We start from the raw sequence: 22,265 nt of genomic DNA on the forward strand, positions 1-22,265 counted from the left end.
GGGACATTTTGTAAATATGGAAAAGTTTAGGGATTAAAGTGTAAAAAGATAAGGACCTTTATGAAAAAAAAATAGAAAGTTCAAGGGTTTATTTGCAAAATTACCAATTATCAGGATTGAAATTATTGTTTTACTGAAAAACATCTTTTATTGCGCAGAGGTTGACTGGGGTGACATGTAGGCGATGACTAGCTGGACACATCGGCAAACTTGCTAACATGGCGATGAGGTGGTAGCTGATGTGGCTGTGCTGATTGTGCTTATGAAGAGGGACATGTGGCGGCTTCTGAGTGGACACTGAAGGGGTACAGGTTCAATCTAATTGCAGCCATTCAACACAGATCGGACGGTTGGGCTAAAAGGGGACAGTCGAAGAGGGAGTTCACTGCGTAGCCAAGGGAAAAGCAGTGGCACTCTCGTCGGAACTCATTCCGGCTCGCCGACGGCGATGACGAGCGGCAGACTATGATAAGAAGCTCACAGGGAATCCATTTTGGCACTTACCTAGGGCGGAGCGGCACCGGAGGAGGGTTGACGATGGTGAAGGTGGCAAAGCAACTCGGGAGCTTGACGGGGAGGGGTCTTCGGTAGTTGGGGAGCCAAGGCGACGGTGGGAGGAGATTCAGCGGTCGATGACAGAGCTCAGAGGTGTCTCGGGTGGATCAATTTGGTGCAAATATGGAGAATTGATGAGATCGGTGATGACACAGCAACAATGGCGATGGCGGCGCTGCTCTCGGTGAGATGGCTTGATTCAGGCGGATTGGCTTGGGGAGAAAACACCAAGGGCCAATGGGGTCCTATATAGGCGGGCATAGTGGCTCTGGGGACAGTCCAAGACTCTAGGGCGACAACTTTCCCACTCAGACATGGTGGCGGCGGTTGACTCAGAGATGATGACAAAGGTGGGCACGTGAAGGCAACTGATGAGGCATTTTCTAGCACGTGCTGCTACAGGCAGGAGTTGGCTGGCAAGGCATGGGTAGGCTAGCTAGCTAGGCCGGAGGCACGGGGAGTGGCCCAGGCAGGAGAGGCAGGCGGGGAGGAGGAGAGGAGGCCGGGCAGCTGGTTGGGTTGGGCAGGCCGAGAGAGCAGGTCGGCCCGGGAAGGATTTCTTCTTTTTTTTATTTTCTAAACCTTTTGAAAATCAAAACAAAGCAAATCAAACTCAATTAAAGCCACAAAACAAATCTAATAAAACCAAAGAAACCCTAGATGACTAATTCCATCATGAATGCATATAAACCAATATAACCTATGTAAAAATTGGGTTTAATATAGAAAATAGGTTTTAACCTACTCTATGTGCTTAAACCTTAATTAAATTCTAGAAAGTTTAGGAATTTGCAAAAATTGAAAATTAGGATGTTACACCAACATGCCAAGAAACACTCAAAATACAGAACTAAGGAGAGATCCAAACCAGCAAGGCAGCAACAAACCAGTAGGGGAACAATCAGAACTTAGAACTTCAGAAGGCAGTAGCTGAACTCAAACTCAGACTCAGAACTCAGAATCAGTGTGATATGTCAAATGTTCAAATGATGAAATGAACTTGAGAACTTCAAGCTGGACACTAAACTACTGAAGTATGCAGAACGAAGTTGATATATCACATATTCAAATCAACATTGAACAATTGTCAAATCAACATTGAACAATAGTCAATAACTCATTAGAACATTTATCACATATAATGGCTTCATCACAAACAGATTTGATCACACAAACAGATTCAGATCACGCAAACAGATCAAGATTTCAGATAATGAACACTTGAACAGACCAATAGATTATGCAAATAATAACCAAACAATTAAAGTCTAAGTCTCGCAGATCACAGATCACACAAACAGAAATTAGAAATAGATCACAATTAAAGATTTAAAGGTTTGTCATGCCACCAAGTCAGCTAACAGATCATTGCATATTTGGAAAGAGATCATTTCATCAATCATCATGGGTGCTGGCAGAGGATACCGGTCACTAGTAACAGTGATTCAAAAGAGCAGTCATAGGTAACTACAAACTAAGATTCAAAGTGCCAAAGGCTAAGATGTTCAGAAAGCACTTTGCACTAAATCAAGAGGGCAGTCACAGGTAAACCCCAAAATAAATTTCAGAATACCAAAAACATATATACTAATAAATGAATTCTATCTGAGGCCAATATAATGAGCATTACCGCAACAATCGGGATCTCTATATCTTCCAATCGAATACCTAAATAGTTCTTGTGGGTCAAAAATTCCTCTTGTAAAATAAAACAACGAAGAACTAGCACGCTACAGAACAAGAAGCCTAAGGTTCCACATTTCCAAACACAAACAGAGCAAGAAGCAACGTAGATCAGCAGAGGAAAGATTGAAAGAACATACGTTAGAGGAGTGCTCGGTTGTCGCCGCCGTTGCATCCCATGCCGTAAAGCTCACCTAGTCTGATTGTGCTCAGGGCTCGAGCATAGGTTAGCTCAACAGCTCATGCTCATCTGCTCTCTGTTGGGCGGGCAGCGTTTGGCAGTTTGACAGCATGTCGGCTCCAATAGCTTGGCATAGGGGCCGAGCGAGCGGTGTCAGTCACTACAACGGTGGGCGGTGTCTCGCACTACAGCGATGGGCGGCTAGGCGTTAGGGATAGGCAAAGGCGGGTGGGGTGCCTGGGCAGTGGTAGATCAGCACCGTGGCGAGCTGGCGGTGGCAGCTAGGGTTAGGCTACTGTGGTTTGTAGGAGTCTCGTCGTCTAACCATCTCACCATCTTGAGGAGTCAGGCGGTTAGGGTTAGGGCCTCGGGGTCGTGGGTCAGGGACTCATGGGGACTCGGGTGGGCTGCTTGCTTGGGCCTTGGGCCATTGTGGAGTCACCGAGTCGGGGCCTAAGGGAGACAAGTAGACAACCAGCAAGACAGGAGTCGGCGAGTCACTAAGTCGATCTTCAGGTTCTTCGGTTTTGGGCACATAAGAACCAAACAAAGATCCAAACACCGAATAGCATTGAAACAGAAAACATACCGACCAGAAAACCAAAAAAAAAACCCAACAATTTCGATGGTTCGGGTTTGGTTTCAATTTTTTTCCAGACCTAGTAGGTCGGTTACACTTTATTTCACTTATACAATTTTTAATTAGGTTATAATACCTCGCGGTTTGAGCAAGAACTTTTCCTAATTTTTGAAGCCACCCACTAATTTTTTAAATTCAAAAAACAGTTAAGCCTTGGGCCATGTTGTCATACCAAGGCCACATCACCCAAAACAACTCTAAATTCATGCCAAGGTGAAAAACAAATGACTTTAATAGTTAAGGTTTAGAGTGAATGGTTTTAGAGTTGAGGGTTAAAAACCAGACTGGAGCTTATAGTTGGGGTTGTAAAATGGATACTTTCCTTTAAATTCTCATAGAATTTTCTTAAAATATTTTGTAACATGATTTTTTTAAAAGTATTTCGTAACATAGGGCATGATGCTGTTTCTCATCCCACGAAATTTCAACTTAAAAGAGATTCCTTTATAAGGAGAAAAAAAGATAAATTTAATTAGAAAGTAAAGGGACCCAGTTCGGGGTTAAGCGAGAAGAAAAATAGTGGCTGCTAACAAGGAGTCGACTCAAGAACCAGATGCACCTGGTGAACTCTGTACTGCTGGACCTGGCTCACCAGCAACTGCTGAGGGAGCGCAGGCTGTTGGTCTGTCATGCTACACACTACATACCTTATTACATCTATGCACTACAGGGTACATAGGAAGCATAGAACTGGCTGCTACTGCTACTAGCTGCTGTTCCAGCTCTAACCATCTGGACCTAACTTGGCGCTACCATGTACGTACTGGAGATAGCGCACCAATGCCCTTTCTACGGCGGCAAAGTTGTGTTTTCTCTGCTCCTTCATTGTTTGCGTCGGTTCCTGGCAGCTTTGAGCTGTTCCATCAGGTCCTGTATGGTGAAGGAGGCTTCCTACAACAGGGCATAGACAAGAATGGCTTACTGATTGCAAGTCACACGGTGCCGCCATTTGTGACCAGAGAGAAGCGGAGCACATTATGCAAATAAAGCACTGTAATCCAATAGTTTCAACTAACCCTTAGCTTCTTCTTAAGATTCTCCTCCTCTTGATCTCGACATTTTCTTTCTTCTGCAAAGAGCTCTATCATGGTTTCTTGCTCCTTATTTGCAGTTTCAAGTTGTTTCTCCGTATCCTCAATCTGAAAACAGAAGACAAACATGTTACAAAAGAGTGCAAGGCGACCTTCAAGCCTACACAATAGTCGCCTCTGTCCTGCCCGTAGCTATATCCAACCAGTTAAACAAGATATAGCTCCAAAAACTTCCTATGGACATGTAGTAGGTGAATTCAATGACTGAAAAGATTGTAAAGGGGAAAAGGAGAAATGATACTAAAACTTTCGAGATACATTGTTACGGAACGATCAATGTCTAGGATTTTAGCTTTTGTCAGCTACTAGAACTCATATCTGCAGTCCATCAATTTTATCATACATTCAAGATCCATATAAATTTAGTATATAAATATCTTGAGGAAAAAATACCTTCAGCACATTAATGTAATACTAAAGTATTATTAAACTCAAGAAAACTGGTCATGCATGTAAGATATGAGAATGAGAAACCGGCTATACTACCAAGAGTCCAACTAGAAAATCTTAATACTGCTTACTCTCTCGATAAGAGACTTATTCTTGTCACACTCGATCTGCAATTCACTTGATAATGATTCCTTCACCATCAAGATACTACAAAAAAAAAAAGAGAGTAGATTTAAGAGAAGATGTAATATTGTATGTTCTAACTCTTAGTTTCATGTAAACTGTGGATAAAGCACTTCTAATATATACCTATCCTTCAATGATGAATTTTCATCCTTCAACTGCTTGATAAAAGCCTCATGGTCAACAATAGATTGCTCATCTCTGTTACTTGTCACATTTACTTCCTGGAAAGCAGACAGCAGATACATGGATAAATAATTGCCTTCATAGGTAAGAATAGGCCAACGCAGTTTGCAAATAATTGGATCTACAGGTTCTTACTTTAATTAACCATATGATTTACTAAATATGTTTTGTAATTGGATCTACAGTTCCTTACTTTAATTAACCATATGATTTACTAAATATGTTTTGTGTTTTCATAGTTTTATCCCTGCGCTGTTTGTGTTTTCAGGGAGTTCAGATCTTAATGACTTCCTATATAAGGAATGCTTCCCCTTTCCCTTTGTTTTTCACAATATTTGTCCACTGTAGTGCCATTTCACATTATTTGTCCATTGAGGGCACCAACATTAAGAGTATACTTACTGCAGTTTTTCCATCCTCTACCCATGCAATTAATGATGTGAAAGATGTCTGAGTGGTTAAAAGATGTCGTTTAATAGGGATCAGTGTCTAATCCCATTAGAAAGTACTTCAATTTCTTGCTCATTGTGACACAAAGTAGGAGCCTAGGAGGTAAAACTTTGAGCACAACCAAGATCTCGGACTATCCAAATTTGACAATGGCTGTAGAAGAAGATGTGCCCTTGATATTTGTGTTCTTCTTCTTTTAATTAATTTCATACTGAGCAAGCTGTTAGCTATCTAGAGTGTATTGCTTTCAATTTACCCGGGTCCAAAAAGTACCAGCAAACAAAGACGAACAAAGAAGACCTAGAGGTAGCAAGAATTAGGCTAGGCATTCTCACATGTTTTATGTATTAGGCATAGGTTGATTGGTGTGCATGCACATGACATGGTTTAATTAATGATAAAAAATACAGTTGAAGCAAAAAGAAATATTACAGTGGAAGAGTGCAATTACCTTTGACTGGTATCTGGTTGCAATCCTTTCACTTCGCTTTACTCCACTTGGAGGTGAAGGCAAACTAGCATTCTCGTCACGTAAAGATTTTTCAGGTGTCCTTAAGATAGAAGAAGTTGATTTAGATGGGGTGCATGCAATCTCAGCAACACCATCATCACTTGTATTTGACAAACCATGTAATACTGATCTTTCGGATCTTATGGTCATTGCGGACTTCTCAGCTCTCTGCTGGGCTATTGTTCTAGAAGAGACCTGCCTCTTGGGAATGTCATACTTGCTCATATCTGGAGATAACATACTGGTTTTCATATTCTTATTTCTTGAGACAGAATATGATCTATCAGCATTTTTGAGTCGTTGCAAATAATTTGACTTTATGCAACCTTGAGGTGATGACGACCCTGTGTGTGGTGTATCATCAGCTAGAATATCTGTTCCAACTCCTAACCAAGGAAAAACAACATGCTCAGTCAAACAAGTCATTGCGTGAACCATATGATTTAGCATATTTAGTTTGTAACCACAAACTAGACCAAATTATGCAGTTAATTCAACTTTGGTAGTTTCTGTGATTAACTGGCATTCAATGTGTCCTGATTCGAGAAAAAAAGGATTTACTGGACAGCAAAAAAAGGATTTACTGGACAGCAAATTTGTTGTCTTTATCTTGGTGACGGCAAGCTGTTGATATTATATATTTTATAGTTATAGTGACCTACACATTTTGTTTGCATTGTATATCGAATAAATTCATTAGTGTGTAGCAGAAATGTCAAAATAATTTGGCAGACACGTGCAGATAATTTGGCATTCCTTTGGGGTATGAACCTATGCAAAAGAAGAAAAACCGGTTTCTAGGTTTATAACGGAAGTTGAATTCTCCATAAAGATGTGGAATACCACTGACTATGTGGTAGGACCTTACGGTGACAAACTTGATAATATGTAGGATAGGTGGGAGGTGCTGAGTGGACAAACAGTGACCCATCCAGACGAATATGCAAGTTTGAGGCTTTCCAACCAGTTCTGTTTATTAGGTTCTGGATTATCTGATGATAAGAAGTTACATGCACCAAACAGGGATGCAAACCTACCTATGTCTCCTGTCCCAGAATTTGTGTTAGAATGATTGATACCGTAACCTATTCGATGGCGATTATCTGACCTGTATAGACAAATGCATACTAAGATTAGAAAAGTTTTTCTACAATAAAGTACGCTAATTGGTTACTAGATGGACATTGCGAAGCGACAACAAAACAAACCAATATTTCTTCTGCATTCGGATTAATCGTGCTTCGAGTCTTCCGAGACAATTTGTGCGTTCGAAGTCCTGCTTATCATGAGCTGGCTCCACAAAGTTGACTTCTAGTACACCTGCATACAAGAACAATCACCGAAATACCAAAATACCATACCCCTAAAAGAAGACAAACGACAGGTTGTTACCTATAATACCACGGCCACCACACCCAGCAGGAGTCCATACTCTCCAGAACGGCTAAAAGAAATAAATATACTTCTCATTAATTTTAAAAGAAAATAAATAACATTTGCAATTTGACAGAATTTTTTCCAAACACCATCATACGAGCATGCCTAGAATGAAAGGTGCCCAATCGAACAATATATTTATATCTATGCATGATATTGTAGAACAAGTACCGGGTGTTACCACACTAAGAAGAAAGACAATGGACCAAAAAAAAAGTAAACTGTAGCACATCCATTTAAGCAAGGGAATATGTCTACCAGGAAAAATGGAGTGTGAACTTTCCACTAATTAGTCATAAAATTTGTAGTCCCCTGTGCACACAGAAGTCATTTTGCAAACTGGAAAAGAAAAAAGAAAGTTTCTTTGATAATGTGAGCCCTACCGTCTCCTCGCTTGTCCATAGGATCTTTGAGGAGTCCTACTGGTGCTTGGCAGGAGCAGCCGGCTTAAGGCTACTCCTTGCACAAGAGGCTGGAGAGGAAGGGTGATCTGGGTTGTGGTCGATGTGTGTATGAGTTTGTACACATTAGTGTGCGTTATGTGCATTTGTGTTTTGCCAAATTTACTCCGGTTGTTTTGTACTCCCTTTTTCCCTTCTTAATATAATAATGGGCAGCTCTCCTGCCAGTTCGAGAAAAAAGAAGAATAAAAAAAATTCTTCATTATGTAAACAGCATATACATGGCATAGGTAGCAGAATACCTTTATTAGGCGGTTCTTGTGGTAAACATTAAATCCTTGAACGTCAATGTGATGTTTGGCATCTTTAACAAAACCAATTGTCACATCAGCCACCATCTGAGAAGTAAAAGATTAGGGAACAAAATATGTTATATGATCAATGCACATACATCATTAAACAGGAAATTTTGAGAAAAAGCTAATATTCTTAACATGTGCATCTTTTGGAAATCCATCGGCCCTCGCTGGCTTATATTTAAGTTGCTTCTTCAGCATCAGATCGTTGATAATATTGTGGTGTTCAATCTCTTCTCCGCGTAAAATCATTCGAAAGACATATGGGAGTCGAAGATATAAAATCGATGCATAACTCTGCACAAGAGAAGGAAATTTTAGTGTTAACAGAATGATAACAATCATTTCAGTTCCATAATTTGTTCCTTCATACGAAGTTTTCCTATTGCCTCTTCTCGTGGTTGCATTTTGGATTAGGAAAATGAATTATAGTGGACCAAATATACATCACGTCTCGAATAGTTGTTCCTATAGCATTTTTCATTTTGCAAGGGTCCCAATATTGATTATGACACACAACTACGATAATTGTTCCCACTGAACACAAAAGAAACTGACCTTGGCGCAAATACACAAGTACATCTGAAACCTACCCTTAGAGAATGTCTATAAGTAAAGAAATGCTTGGAGTTCGGAAATTGCTTTGCCTTCTGAATATTTTTCTGGTCTCGATTAGCACCTCTAATTTGAATATCCTGCATTTTGAACATCACTAAAAATCATAATTAGCCACATTTTGTGTCAATATGAACTTGTTAGTCACTAGTTGGCACTTACATTTATGTCGGCATCAAAATCAAGCTCCAACTCTCCGTCCTCATCCTCCCACAGATTGTATATAACAATTCGAGTTCCTTGTTCCCCTATTGAGCCAAACTACAAAGAAGTAACATATAGCCATCAAGAACATGTATAAAATGCTTTCACAGGAATATGATGTGTGGAGAAGTTTCATATAGAGCCCCGCGTCGCCCCCGTCTAGCAACTTAGGGAGCGACTCCTCCCTCCGCCAGCGCCCGAGAACAAGGACAGATGCGGACGCCGACGAGTTCGATGCTAGGCCGTCACGGCTGTGTTTCTTTCTCTCCCATTTTTTACTCTCCTTCCCCCCACAGGCAGCCTTCCATCACGGCTACTCCTAGCGTCCTCATATCTGGACGGTCGGATCATGGCCTCCTAGGGTCGAATCTGCCCTCGACAGGGGTGAATCTGCCCTTTGAGATCCGGTCCGGGCACCGCTGGTCCTACCTGGCAAGCCTTAGGTCGGCAGGCTTGGCCTGCTGTCTCAGCAGGGAGGCGGCCTTTGTGGCCAAGGGTGGGGGGCTCCGGGGCGCCGCAGCGTTGGTGGTCCTGCTCGTAGCTCAGTCCCCCCCGGGCAATCTCGCCTCGGCAGTGGGCTGCTCTCCAGCGGCGTCGACCGTCTAACCCCGTCGGCGCCATGGGCACGTGCGCTATCGACCTCTACCCAAGGCGCATGGGGCGGGCAGCGTCGACGACAGTCTATTACTACCTCCGACTGGACGCGCTCGCCCTTCATCTCGGCGTCGCGAGGTCCGTGGCGTTCGGCGGCTAGGCTAGCCTCCTCGGCGACTCGCGACGGCTGCATGTCGCCGTCGCTAGCCCTTCTGCGCCGCCGGTGCAATGCCTACTGTGCGGCAACAGCTACATCGCTCATCCCTCCCCCTACCCACCCCCTCAGCCTGGGCAGTCCTCGGCTTCTCCCCTCCTTCGTGGGGGCGCCTGGTGGTGCTGCGGGGTTTTCGGCTCCGAGGAGTTGTGAGGTTGCTGCGGCTCGTCTGCTAGCTTGTCGGGCTGGACGTGGCCTTGCTCGGCCTATGCCGCCCTGCGCGGACTTGGGGACGGAGGAGTCGCGGGTGAAAGCCTTGCCTACCTGTGTGCTGGTGCCAGTGATGTTGGCGTCCTTGGGCGTCATTTCCTTCCTTAAGGCATCACTGGAGTGATTACTCCTCCCTCGTGGCTACTCCGGGTGAAAACCCTGACCGGTTCAACGGCCGAGCGATGGTGGTGTCATCGTCGCTCCTTTCCCGAAGGCATTATCTCGAATGGTCACTGTGCTCTTCGGTGTCTGCCTATTTCTTTTTAGGTGTTGCCCCTACATCCTCGGTCCGCAACGGCTCTTCTTACTGGATTGGCGCTTCACGGTCTGATGCGTTGTCGACCCGTGTGTCAGAGAGGTGCGGCGTGGGAGTAGGGCTCCGCCGGCCGAGTGAGGGAGATGTGACGTGGGAGCAGAGCTCCGCCGATCAAGTTGTGAGGGACATGGTTGTCTGGCTGGTTAGCGCGCGAGTTGAGTTAGGTTGAAACCATTTGTCTGTTGGGTTGTACCTTTTGGTATAGGGTCTGTTTCAAATTAAGATCGTATTCTCGTGTCGGGATTGTTTACCGGTTTCTTAAAACCGTGCGGTTGTGAGGTTTTCGGGCTTGGATTCTCTTATAAACTAGGTTAACTTGGCTATTTTGGCCTTTCTTCTTCTTAATGCAATTATGTGTGGATCTCCCACGTATTCGAGAAAATGTGTAGAGAAGTTTCCATTGCTAAAGTTAAGAAAAGAGAAGAAACACATAACAATAGTAATACAATATTATCTAAAAAAACACACACAACAACATTACCATCAACGTGTATATAGATTACATATATAGATTACAACTTTTTAAGTATCAGGATGCATGGTAAAATTTACTGATCCTTATTCTTGTAATCTGATTGTATTTGATCTTGTTGTCATGTGGTAGGAATATATAGCCTTTATCCTTTACGTATATGTTATTAGAGTCATTTCCCTATACTCTCTCATATATTTTATATATTGCCACATTAGGGCTATCATTAAATACAAGTTGCTATTCCTAATATGGTATTAGAACTCGGTTTTCTTTTGGGACGCTGCAATTTGTCCCGATCTAGCCCACCCACCGCTGGATTCTCTCCCTGCCGGCCTCTCTCTACTGCTTGCTTGCTTCTTCCCTTGCCAGCCGGCTTCCCTGCTGCCGGGTTCACCTCCACTCCTATTGTTGTCTGTCGCTACTTGTCCTTTAGCTGTAGGGTCACGTTGTCGTTGCTCGGGTTTTTCGTCTAGGGCTGCTGCTCGTTGCCTTTGTTCACGCATCTTCATGTGATGCATTCCACTGCCGGTCCAGGTCGGCTCTTCTCTGCTCTGGTCTAAGTCGGATCTTTATGCTGTCGTCACCGGTTCATCCCACAGCCATGGCTCCTCCTGCACACTGCGGTTCAGCTGACCTCCATTGGGCAACATCGGCTGGATCTCCACGTGCGCCACCAGGACCTCTCCGTTGGCTAGATCTCCACGTACGATGCCGCAGCCAGGACCTCTCTCCGCTGGATCCTGTAGGTGTTCAGCTCGGATCTAGTCACCATGGTTTCGCCACCGTCTGCTCGCCACCCAAGGATCTTCACGTCACCGTCGTCACCGAGTATTCATGTCGTTGCCGCCTCTTCCTATCGGGGCCCATTGTGGATCTTCCGCCGACAGGGCCGCACGGTGTCGTGGCTCATCCCGCCGCCACTGCTGCATTTGCTCTTTTCACCATTATCAAATCTACTCTACAGCATTAATGGCAACTCAATGCTCTACTCCACCTCGTTGGATACAATCCTTGTGGATCTTCGTCTAAGGCGGCTCAAAGCTCTGCTTAGCTTTGCCAAAGACCGTCCTCGTCAGCTCTTCTCTGTTGACATGCAAGATCTCGTCATCTTCATGCTACCAATTATAGTGTGCTTTTGGTATTGGGCTATGCATGTTGTTAGGTCGGCCTCTTTTGTCTGGCTGTTGATATCCTCAATGTCTATTGCTGCTAGCTTCATTTGCGTGTCCATCCAAGTCTCAATCTCTCTTTGAGTTTATCTATTCTATGCGAGTCCATATATTCCTTCTCGGTCAGCTAATTTCTTTTATGGTTAGCTAACTTTTGTCTTTGTTTCGCTAATCTTTTCCTGTTGTTATTGATGCATCAATATCATCTAGCTCTTTCTGTAGCTTCAGTAACAATTTAATTTGTTGTCTTGCTACTCATCATTGTTTTGTTTGCAATTCTTGATCTAGGGCATTCTTTTGTTATCTTGGTCTTTCCATAGCTTTAGGGTGTGATTGGTTGCCCGCATGAGTCTTGCCCGCATTGACCGTATATGCAAGCTAAGGGAAAGCAAACTGAGCGAAATCATATTTGTTGAAAAAAAGAGTGCTTGGTTGGTTGTATCTATCAATTGTGATGGGATAAGTCCTTGTGCAGTCTTTGTGGGGCTGCCACATGGTGGTCTTGCTGCCCATATGCTTTAGGACAGCATCTAGGACACTTGGACAGCATCTTAGACTAGAGGACAGCATCTAGGACAGCATCTTAGACTAGAGGACAGCATCTAGGACAGCATCTTAGACTAGAGGACAGCATCTAGGACAACATCTTAGACTAGCATCTTAGACTAGCATCTTAGACTAGCATCTTGGCATATGCTTGGCTGGCCATGAGCCTATAAATATGTATCCCCAACCCCTCAGGTTGGCATGGCATTTGTGTGAGAAATAGAAAAAATTGCCCCAACTCCTAGTGTCATCCTCTCTCGATGAGAGTAAGAATTCAGCTACTACCAAGAGTAAAAATTCAGCGACTAACAAGTGGTATCAGAGCCTGTTTATCCTGTAGCCTGAGCATCTCCTGCTCATCCCCCCCTCAGCCTCACAGCAGCCCCAGCTAAGAGCAGCAGCAGCCCCGGTTGCTCCTGCTCACCCCTCTCCCTCTGCGCAGAGCAGCAGTAGCTCATCTGAAGCAGCCCTCTCCCCACGCAGCAGCCCTCCCCCGGTAGCGCGTCATGTCCGCAGGGCAGTCTCAGCGCTCGGTCGCCTCGAGCACGCGGCGTCGGCAGGAGGCCGAACTTGCCGCGGCAGAGGAACGCGAGCGAGCGGCGGCAGAGACCGCTGCGGCGGCGGCAAGGGCGTCGAGGCTGGCAGCGGCGGAGCTAGCAGCAGCCAGAGCGGAGGCAGAAGCAGCGGCGGCGGCGGTTGCAGCGCGTGCGGCGGCAGCGGAGGTCGAGGCTCTGCGCGGCAGCACCGGCAGCTCCATTTCTGCTGACGACAGCGCCGACGCGGACCTCGAGCTGCCGGAGGCAGAGGCAGCGCGAGAGCGGGCGGCACAGTGGGCAGCGGCGCACACCCACGAGCGGGGCGGCAGCCCAGATAGGCGCGGACGCGCCGGCGGCGCTCCTGGAGGAGGCGCGCACGCCAACGGTGGCGGACGGGTCGATGGAGAGCGCGGCCTTTACAGGCGGCGTGGCTCTCTCTCCCCGGATCGGTACCGTGGTCACCACGGGTTCCAGGCTGTTGTCAGGGACGTCGGCCCCGGCGGTGGGTGGCCTACCCTCACTAAGACCAACTACGTCGAGTGGGCTGCGGTGATGAGGGTAAAGCTCCAGGTGCGGCACATGTGGGAGGCAGTCCGGTACGGCGACGTCGACTACGACCAGGATCGACGGGCGCTGGATGCCCTCATCGCAGCAGTCCCGTCCGAGATGCAGTTCTCGCTTACCAATAAGCGGACTGCCAAGGAGGCTTGGGACGCCATCGCTGCGGCACGCATCGGCAGCGACCGCGCCCGCAAGTCCACACTGCAGGCACTTCGCAAGGAGTGGGAGAACCTGGCCTTCAAGCCAGGTGAGGACGTTGATGACTTTGCTCTCCGTCTCAACACTCTGTTGCAGAAGATGGTGCAGTTCGGCGATGACACCTACGGCGAGGAGAGAGCTGTCGAAAAGCTCTTCCGTTGCGTCCCCGAGAAGTACAAGCAGATGGCTCGCTCGATCGAGTCTTTGCTGGATCTCTCCACGATGTCGATCGAGGAGGCGATAGGTCGCCTCAAGGTCGTCGACAGCGATGAGCCACAATCTCTCTCGGGGCCCATCACCACTGGCGGGAAGCTCCTTCTCACTCGGGAGCAGTGGGATGCCTGCCAGGGTGACCGGAGGAAGGGGGAGCCTTCTTCCACGACAGGCGGCCGCAAGCGTGGCAAGCCGCGCAAGGCGCGCAGAGACGCCCAGGCCGGGGCGCGAGGACGTGCCGAGGGTGATGACCGCGGAGGCGCCCAGGGCGGCGCCGCCGGCAAGCACAAGCCAGCACGAGACGACACCTGCCGCAACTGCGGCCGGCTTGGCCATTGGGCCAAGGACTGTCGTCAGCCACGACGCGGCCAGGCCCACATCGCACAGGCGGAGGAGGAGGAGCCGGCTCTGTTCATGGCTCATGCGAGCATAGAGCTACCTCCAGCGGCACCGGCCGCAGCGGCTCTCCTCCACCTTGACGAGCCAAAAGCACACGCCCTCCTCGGCGACGGCTCCGGCAACGACAAGACTGACGGGTGGTGCCTCGACACCGGCGCCACCCATCACATGACCGGTCGACGGGAGTTCTTCACCGAGCTTGACCCTAGCGTCCGAGGCTCCGTCAAATTTGAGGATGCCTCCGGCGTGGAGATCAAGGGCGTCGGTTCCGTCATCTTCACCGCCGTGTCTGGTGAGCACAGGCTGCTCACCGGAGTCTACTACATTCCCGTGTTGAGGAACTCTATCATCAGCTTGGGACAGCTGGATGAGAACGGTTCGCGCGTGGTTGTTGAGGATGGAGTCATGAGGATTTGGGATCGCCGTCGTCGCCTTCTTGCCAAGGTAACCAGAGGCACAAATCGACTCTACGTCCTTAACGTGCAGGTGGCACAACCCCTCTGTCTCGCCGCTCGTCGGGACGACGAGGCGTGGCAGTGGCACGAGCGCTTCGGGCACCTTCACTTCGAGGCCCTGAAGCGGCTCAGTGCCGTAGAGATGGTGCGAGGCCTGCCGTGCCTCGACCATGTGGAGCAGCTCTGCGACGTCTGCGTGTTGACGAAGCAGAGGCGACTCCCCTTTCCCCGGCGGGCGAGCTTCCGAGCCAAGGAGAGGCTCGAGCTTGTGCACGGGGACTTGTGTGGCCCGGTGACACCGGCCACACCAGGAGGACGACGCTACTTCCTGCTGCTCGTCGACGACCTCTCCCGCTACATGTGGGTGATGGTCCTCGGCAGCAAGGGAGAGGCTGCGGACGCCATCAGGCGCGCGCAGGCTGCTGCGGAGGCGGAGTGCGGCCGCAAGCTGCGCGTGCTGCGCACCGACAACGGCGGCGAATTCACGGCGGCTGAATTCGCGTCGTACTGCGCTGATAAGGGCATTCAGCGCCACTACTCCGCGCCGTACAGCCCGCAGCAGAACGGCGTCGTCGAGCGGCGCAACCAGACGGTTGTGGGGATGGCTCGGGCCCTCCTCAAGCAGAGGGGGATGCCGGCTGTCTTCTGGGGAGAGGCGGTGGTGACGGCCGTCTACATCCTCAACCGCTCGCCTACCAAGGCGCTCGACGGCAGGACGCCGTACGAGGCTTGGCATGGGCGCAAGCCGGCGGTCTCCCACTTGCGGGTCTTCGGCTGCCTCGCGTTCGCTAAGGAGCTTGGCCACATCAGCAAGCTCGACGACAGGAGCACTCCGGGAGTGTTCATAGGCTACGCGGAGGGCTCGAAGGCCTACCGCATCCTCGACCCGAAGACACAGCGTGTGCACACGGCGCGCGACGTTGTGTTCAACGAAGGGCGAGGATGGGCGTGGGACAAGGCGCTGGACGACAGATCGGCTCCGACGTACGACGACTTCACTGTCGAGTACGTCCACTTCGAGGGAGCTGGGGGAGTAGGCAGCTCTTCTTCGACGAGCATGTCTACCCCAGTCCCCGAGCCTCCACCGACCCCGGCGCCTGCTACTTCGACAGCACCACGTTCTCCAGCCAGGACCTCGGCTGCGATGAGTTCTTCGCCGGCTCCACCACAGCCGGCAACGCCACGCACTCCAGCACCGACAGGCACCTCTCCGGGCACGTCTACTCCAACACCAGCTCGTGTCGAGCACAGCCCGGTTGAGCTCGCTACTCCGCTCTCTCACGACGAGGAGCGCATCGACGCGTACCACGACGGCGAGCCGTTGCGGTACCGTACGATGGAGAACCTTCTCGGCGACCAGCCGGTGCCGGGACTGGTGCCTCACGATCTGGAGGCGCAGTTGCACCTTGCGTGTGACGACGGCGAGCCTCGGTCGTTTGCAGAGGCCGAGAAACACGCGGCATGGCGCGCCGCGATGCAGTTGGAGATGGATGCGGTTGAGAAGAACCGCACCTGGGAGCTTGCTGACCTCCCTCGTGGTCACCGAGCGATCACCCTTAAGTGGGTGTTCAAGCTGAAGAGGGATGAAGCCGGCGCCATCGTCAAGCACAAGGCTCGCTTGGTGGCACGAGGTTTCGTGCAGCAGGAGGGGGTCGACTTCGACGACGCCTTCGCTCCCGTGGCACGGATGGAGTCCGTGCGACTCCTCCTTGCGCTAGCTGCCCAGGAGGGCTGGCGTGTTCATCACATGGACGTCAAGTCGGCGTTCCTTAACGGCGACTTGAAGGAGGAGGTCTACGTGCACCAGCCGCCGGGATTTACGATCCCCGGCAAGGAGGGCAAGGTGCTCCGCCTGCGCAAGGCCCTCTATGGCTTGCGGCAAGCACCGAGGGCGTGGAATGCCAAGTTGGATTCCACGCTAAAAGGGATGGGCTTCGAGCAAAGCCCGCACGAGGCGGCCATCTACCGACGGGGCAGTGGAGGAACTGCTCTGCTGGTGGGTGTCTACGTCGACGACTTGGTGATCACCGGCATCAAGGATGCGGAGGTGGCGGCATTCAAGGAAGAGATGAAGGCCACTTTCCAGATGAGTGACCTGGGACCTCTCTCCTTCTACCTGGGGATCGAGGTGCACCAGGATGACTCCGGGATCACGCTTCGACAGACCGCCTATGCCAAGCGCGTCGTTGAGCTAGCTGGGCTCACCGACTGCAACCCAGCTCTCACTCCGATGGAGGAGAGGCTGAAGCTGAGCCGCGACAGCACGACGGAGGAGGTGGACGCTACGCAGTACCGGCGTCTTGTGGGGAGCCTTCGCTACCTCGCCCACACACGGCCGGACTTGGCATTCTCCGTCGGCTACGTTAGTCGGTTCATGCAGCGACCGACGACGGAGCACCAGCAGGCTGTGAAGAGGATCATCCGCTACGTTGCGGGGACTCTCGACCACGGCCTCTACTACCCTAGGTGCCCTGGGGCGGCACACTTCGTCGGGTACAGCGACAGCGACCACGCCGGCGACATCGACACCAGCAAGAGCACGAGCGGGATCCTCTTCTTCCTCGGCAAGTGCCTCGTTAGCTGGCAGTCGGTCAAGCAGCAGGTGGTGGCCCTGTCCAGCTGCGAGGCCGAGTACATAGCGGCCTCCACCGCTTCGACTCAGGCGCTCTGGCTCGCTCGACTGCTTGGTGATCTCCTCGGCAGAGACACTAGAGCGGTGGAGCTCAGGGTGGACAGCAAGTCCGCTCTAGCCCTGGCAAAGAATCCCGTTTTCCATGAACGGAGCAAGCACATCCGGGTGAGGCACCACTTCATCCGAGGCTGTTTGGAGGAAGGGAGCATCAAGGCGAGCTACATCAACACCAAGGATCAGCTTGCGGACCTGCTCACCAAGCCTCTTGGGAGGCTCAAGTTCCTTGAGCTCTGCTCCAGGACCGGGATGGTTCAATCTTCCCACAAGACGACGCACAAGACTTAGGGGGAGAATGATGGGATAAGTCCTTGTGCAGTCTTTGTGGGGCTGCCACATGGTGGTCTTGCTGCCCATATGCTTTAGGACAGCATCTAGGACACTTGGACAGCATCTTAGACTAGAGGACAGCATCTAGGACAGCATCTTAGACTAGAGGACAGCATCTAGGACAGCATCTTAGACTAGAGGACAGCATCTAGGACAGCATCTTAGACTAGAGGACAGCATCTAGGACAGCATCTTAGACTAGCATCTTAGACTAGCATCTTGGCATATGCTTGGCTGGCCATGAGCCTATAAATATGTATCCCCAACCCCTCAGGTTGGCATGGCATTTGTGTGAGAAATAGAAAAAATTGCCCCAACTCCTAGTGTCATCCTCTCTGGATGAGAGTAAGAATTCAGCTACTACCAAGAGTAAAAATTCAGCGACTAACAAATTGAGCTAAGTTTCTATTTAGTTGATCGAATCTGAGACCGTATGAGTGGATGCAAGAGTTGAGACTGTGATTGGTTGCTCAAATTAAGCTGATTTTGTAACGCTAGCAAGTGGATCCACTTGCATAAGCAGATGCAGAACCGAGCCAGGCTGCGAAGCTTCCCTCCCGAGCCAGGTTGCGGGCGTACATTTGCATTTGTCGAGCTATGCTGGAACAGTGCATGCGGGCAACCAACACGCTTCTCTCTCTGAGACTATACACATCTGTTGGGCCAAGTTGCTCTCATGCAGGCAACCAATGAGACCCTTAGTGACAATTTCATTTGTTGTCTTGCTACTCGTCATTGTTTTGTTACGGTTTTGGCCAAGAGCGTTTTTTTTTATTATCATCACCACAACTCTACTCCAATGCTTTGTTTTGCACTTTAGCTTGATTCAACAGGATTACCAAGGCTCACACTCTACAACAGCTTTGAAGAGATAATTTTTTGGATATATCAATTTTATATTGTCTAAGTTTATTACATAGTGTCCACTCTTTCAAATGCAACGCTATTGCATATGCCTTGCATTTAAGGGAAGTGTTAGGAATATAGAATCCTTATCCTTTACGTATACATTATTATAACCATTTCCATGTACTCTATCATGTACACTATATATTGCCCTATTGGGACTACCATTAAATATAAAGTTGCTATTCCTAACATCATGAAGCATGAATTTATTTTATTTCTGAAATATTAGTGTTCTATAGATTAGTTTGAAAGTTTTGTGGCCTTGTTCTACAAAGTAGAAATCTATGGCAGTTACTATGCAAAGCAGAAATCATGACAAAGTGAATCCTCAAACAGTAGAAAATACAGTTATATATACAGCTTAACCAAAACACTCATCAAATGACATAAGTTATACCTCATGAAGAAGTTCTACTTCATTGGCATAAGGAGACCATTGCATTATCGTCTCCAAGCTTATATGCCAATCAGCCCATATTGTCCGCACCTTCCTTTTCCATACCTGATCTTTTTCATAATCAATCTGCAAGTTATGCACAAGCATCACTGCATAAGGGTCTCCTAATGTTCAATTCTCTATTTTGATCACTTAAACCAATAAAGAAAGACATTATTTAATAAGTAAAGCATAAAGATGGATAACAAAGCATTGATATAGCTAAGAAATATATATCCTATCAATAAACTTTAAGGGAACATACATGCTATATTTCTGTAGCCCCAGGTCTAAATAGGCTACAGCCCATCCCGACAAATCATGGGCATGCAACAACCCCACTTACACTTTTCACTTAAAAGTTAAAAGATTGACTCAGGTGTTGAAGTACAAGCAACGAAGGATAATCCCATCCATATTGTTTTAATCATGGGCCTCATTTTGGCTTAATCCAAATTGGGTGGTGTCACAATTTTCCATGGGACTAGTTGTATCAGAAAGAAACAAAATCATCTAACTCAAGTATTGGCAAAAGAATCCGCAGTTAAAACAACAGCAGCTGTCGTAAAAGATAAAGGTAATGCAGGTAAAACAGCAATGGTCAAATCGAGCTTACCATAGGAACAATTATATCCTCTTTACTGGTGCTCCTCAGAAAGGTGTAAGATAGCATGCCAATGCTTTGTGTAGGCCTTTTATGTGAACCGAAGGAAGGGGCAAAGGTGATTATTAGCTTGTGCAAGAAAAATAAATCAAGCATTATAGTAAATAATAGAATTTAGGAGATATATGTAGTAGTTATTGTCATAAAAACTTGGTAACTTTAATCATGATTAATCTAACTAATCTTCTGAAGATCAACAATAATTGACTGCAGTAACTCTAATTTGGAATATGGAAGGGATAGTCATGATGAAATAATAACACATAACTCGTGGTAAGATACATCCTTGTAGACAATAAAAGATAACCTTGTTCCTTCATTTTCACGACTGCGTGAAAACACTAAGACATCAGCACCAAGTCTCATCGTACTTGTCTTAAAACCATTTCCATCTGAAAAGGAGCAGATTAAGCAAAGTGAATCTCTGTAATTGTGATCAACAGACCAATAAAGCGGATTCAGAACAATTGTATTTCATTTCTCCTTCCAAACTTACATTGTCCAATGGTATTCTTGACTTTGCTCTTTGCAGAATAACCCAAGGACATGCAATGCCGCATTTTATCTGGGTTCATACCCCCACCATCATCTATCAACAATTGAAAATGAAAGTAACATACAAACATCAGGTATGAAATAAACAAATCTAAGTGACATCTTCAGTGAAGTGGTCTCTATAAAAAGGGATTGCCAGGATCCTATGAAGCTATGATTCAAAAGCTAAGTCTAGTATAAAAGAATGTTATGAAGTTTAGCATGAGTGAAACTGAAATGCATCCATATATTGAAAAAAGAGATATATTGTCACCAGCCAATACTGTTCTTCTAATCCAAAACCTTTTCAAATCAAATCATGTGGCATGTCAAGTCAACAATGCAATGTGAGATAGTGTTTCACACCTTGAACAAGCAGCATCCGAGTTCCATCCTTCTTATTTTTCATCATGTCAATGTTCACATATGTAGCTCCATTTGCAACCTTCAGAGAAAGATCCGCCCAGTAAGCACACGAGGAATGAACATCTTAAACCAGACAAAGTTTACAGTCTAGTCAAGCATACTTCATCAAGAGAGTTGTCCAGCAGCTCGGCTAAAGCTGCCACATTAACCAGGGCATAAGTTAGCGATAGTTCTAGTTAACAATATCTGGAAACTAAATTGTCTTACTGCTTGTGCATGCATTTTCAAGAGAAGTAATTAAAATGGCAATGCAGACCGTACCCCCCAGAGCCCATTTGTGGCTTGTTGCGTTGGAGTGTAGAAATTTGGGATGAACGCGGACATGATCCATCCCAGAATCTGACAATAGGAATTGTAGAGCAACTTCAGAAAACAATGAAGGCCAAAGAAACACAAATACCAGCAGAAATGGTATGCATAAGGTGCGCACATCTGGTTTCAGATCAGAAATTCTCATGACAAAATCGATACGTGTGCCGGATATCCAAGAAAGAATGCACTCCACTGTCCAAGTCCCCTGCTTTTTTTACTTTGCATGCAAACTCTTCGCACTAGATGTACATGAACAAAACACTTCAGAAATATAAAATTTTCCAATCCCTCCACCGGGTTCTGTAATTTATTTGGCAAATTATACAATCCTTTTCATGCAAATTATACAATCTTTTTCATGCAAAAAAAATAACAGAGCAACTTGCAGTGCAGTAGCAGAGCTCCTGCATTTTTCTATACCACCCTGCTCTCGGAAGGCTGCGACCTTTCTAGCTATTTCCACCAATCCGACGCAATAGCGACAAGAGTAACACTGCAAGCTTAACTATCGGATGTTTGATTACCAGAATGCTGCGCCGCCTCCACGGCAAGCAGATCCTTCTTGCCGTCGTAGTCGCCGGCCTTCCAGAACTGCTTCGTCACGCGCCTCTCCGGCGGCGGCGCTGGGAGCAACTTCATCGGCGTAAGCGGCTCGAGGAAGCCGGCTGGAACCACGGCCAAGAACCTCGCCCTCTTCTCCTCGCGGCCACCTCCTCCAACCGCCCGCCGCGGCCTCTTCCGGCCACCGGTGTCGCCGGAGTCGGTGTCGCTGCTGCTGACATCGATCACAACCTCCAGGGGCCCATCGCAGCCACCTCCTCCACCGGCGGCGTCGTCCATGGCGCGAATGGGGACGACAGGCAGCTCCACAAGGCTGCCCACTGTTTATGTAGGCGGTCACTCGGCGGAGCGGGGGGACGGTAAAAGTGCGTGCGGGGAAAGGGCAGGTGGGGCCTGATGGGACGGGACAGCGCAGTGGCGGGCCCCACCGGCTGGGGTTAATGACAGCGCCCAGGACTTTTGAGCCACCTGTGTCCGTGCCAACACAACCGGGGGCCCCGTGCTCTGGTTTCCATCGTGGCATGCAAGCACGCGTGATGAAGAGGGAGGCCAGAGGAGAGAGAGGCGTGATGAAGAAGGCAGTCGTCGCGTTACAGAGCCTTCAACACTTAAACCCCACCTAATTGTTTTTTTTC

General features: G+C 48.0%; 1 protein-coding gene across 3 annotated transcripts; it reads right to left on the reverse strand.

Annotated features, from left to right (window-relative positions):
• Nucleotides 1-3,513: 3,513 nt before the first annotated feature.
• On the reverse strand, nt 3,514-21,981 carry LOC133922157 (protein MICRORCHIDIA 7-like). 3 transcript variants are annotated; one of them, XM_062367360.1, is made up of 20 exons: nt 21,594-21,979; nt 21,019-21,096; nt 20,859-20,893; nt 20,698-20,776; nt 20,294-20,386; nt 20,105-20,189; nt 19,750-19,825; nt 19,095-19,220; nt 8,842-8,940; nt 8,658-8,759; nt 8,203-8,361; nt 8,011-8,106; nt 7,263-7,314; nt 7,079-7,190; nt 6,908-6,978; nt 5,811-6,256; nt 4,850-4,947; nt 4,672-4,747; nt 4,076-4,198; nt 3,514-3,950 (listed from the first exon to the last, which is right to left on the reverse strand). In XM_062367360.1, the coding sequence occupies exons 1-20, from the start codon at nt 21,907-21,909 to the stop codon at nt 3,882-3,884; spliced, it is 2,391 nt and encodes a 796-aa protein (XP_062223344.1). In that variant the 5' UTR covers nt 21,910-21,979; the 3' UTR covers nt 3,514-3,881. The 3 variants fall into 3 exon arrangements, with proteins under 3 accessions (XP_062223344.1, XP_062223346.1, XP_062223347.1); XM_062367362.1 differs by lacking the exons at nt 8,658-8,759; nt 8,842-8,940 and having other exon boundaries at nt 21,594-21,981; XM_062367363.1 differs by lacking the exons at nt 20,859-20,893; nt 21,019-21,096 and having other exon boundaries at nt 21,594-21,685.
• Nucleotides 21,982-22,265: the final 284 nt, after the last annotated feature.

Source organism: Phragmites australis, chromosome 6 (assembly GCF_958298935.1).
Source record: "Phragmites australis chromosome 6, lpPhrAust1.1, whole genome shotgun sequence".
In the NCBI taxonomy this organism is placed as follows: Eukaryota; Viridiplantae; Streptophyta; class Magnoliopsida; order Poales; family Poaceae; genus Phragmites; species Phragmites australis.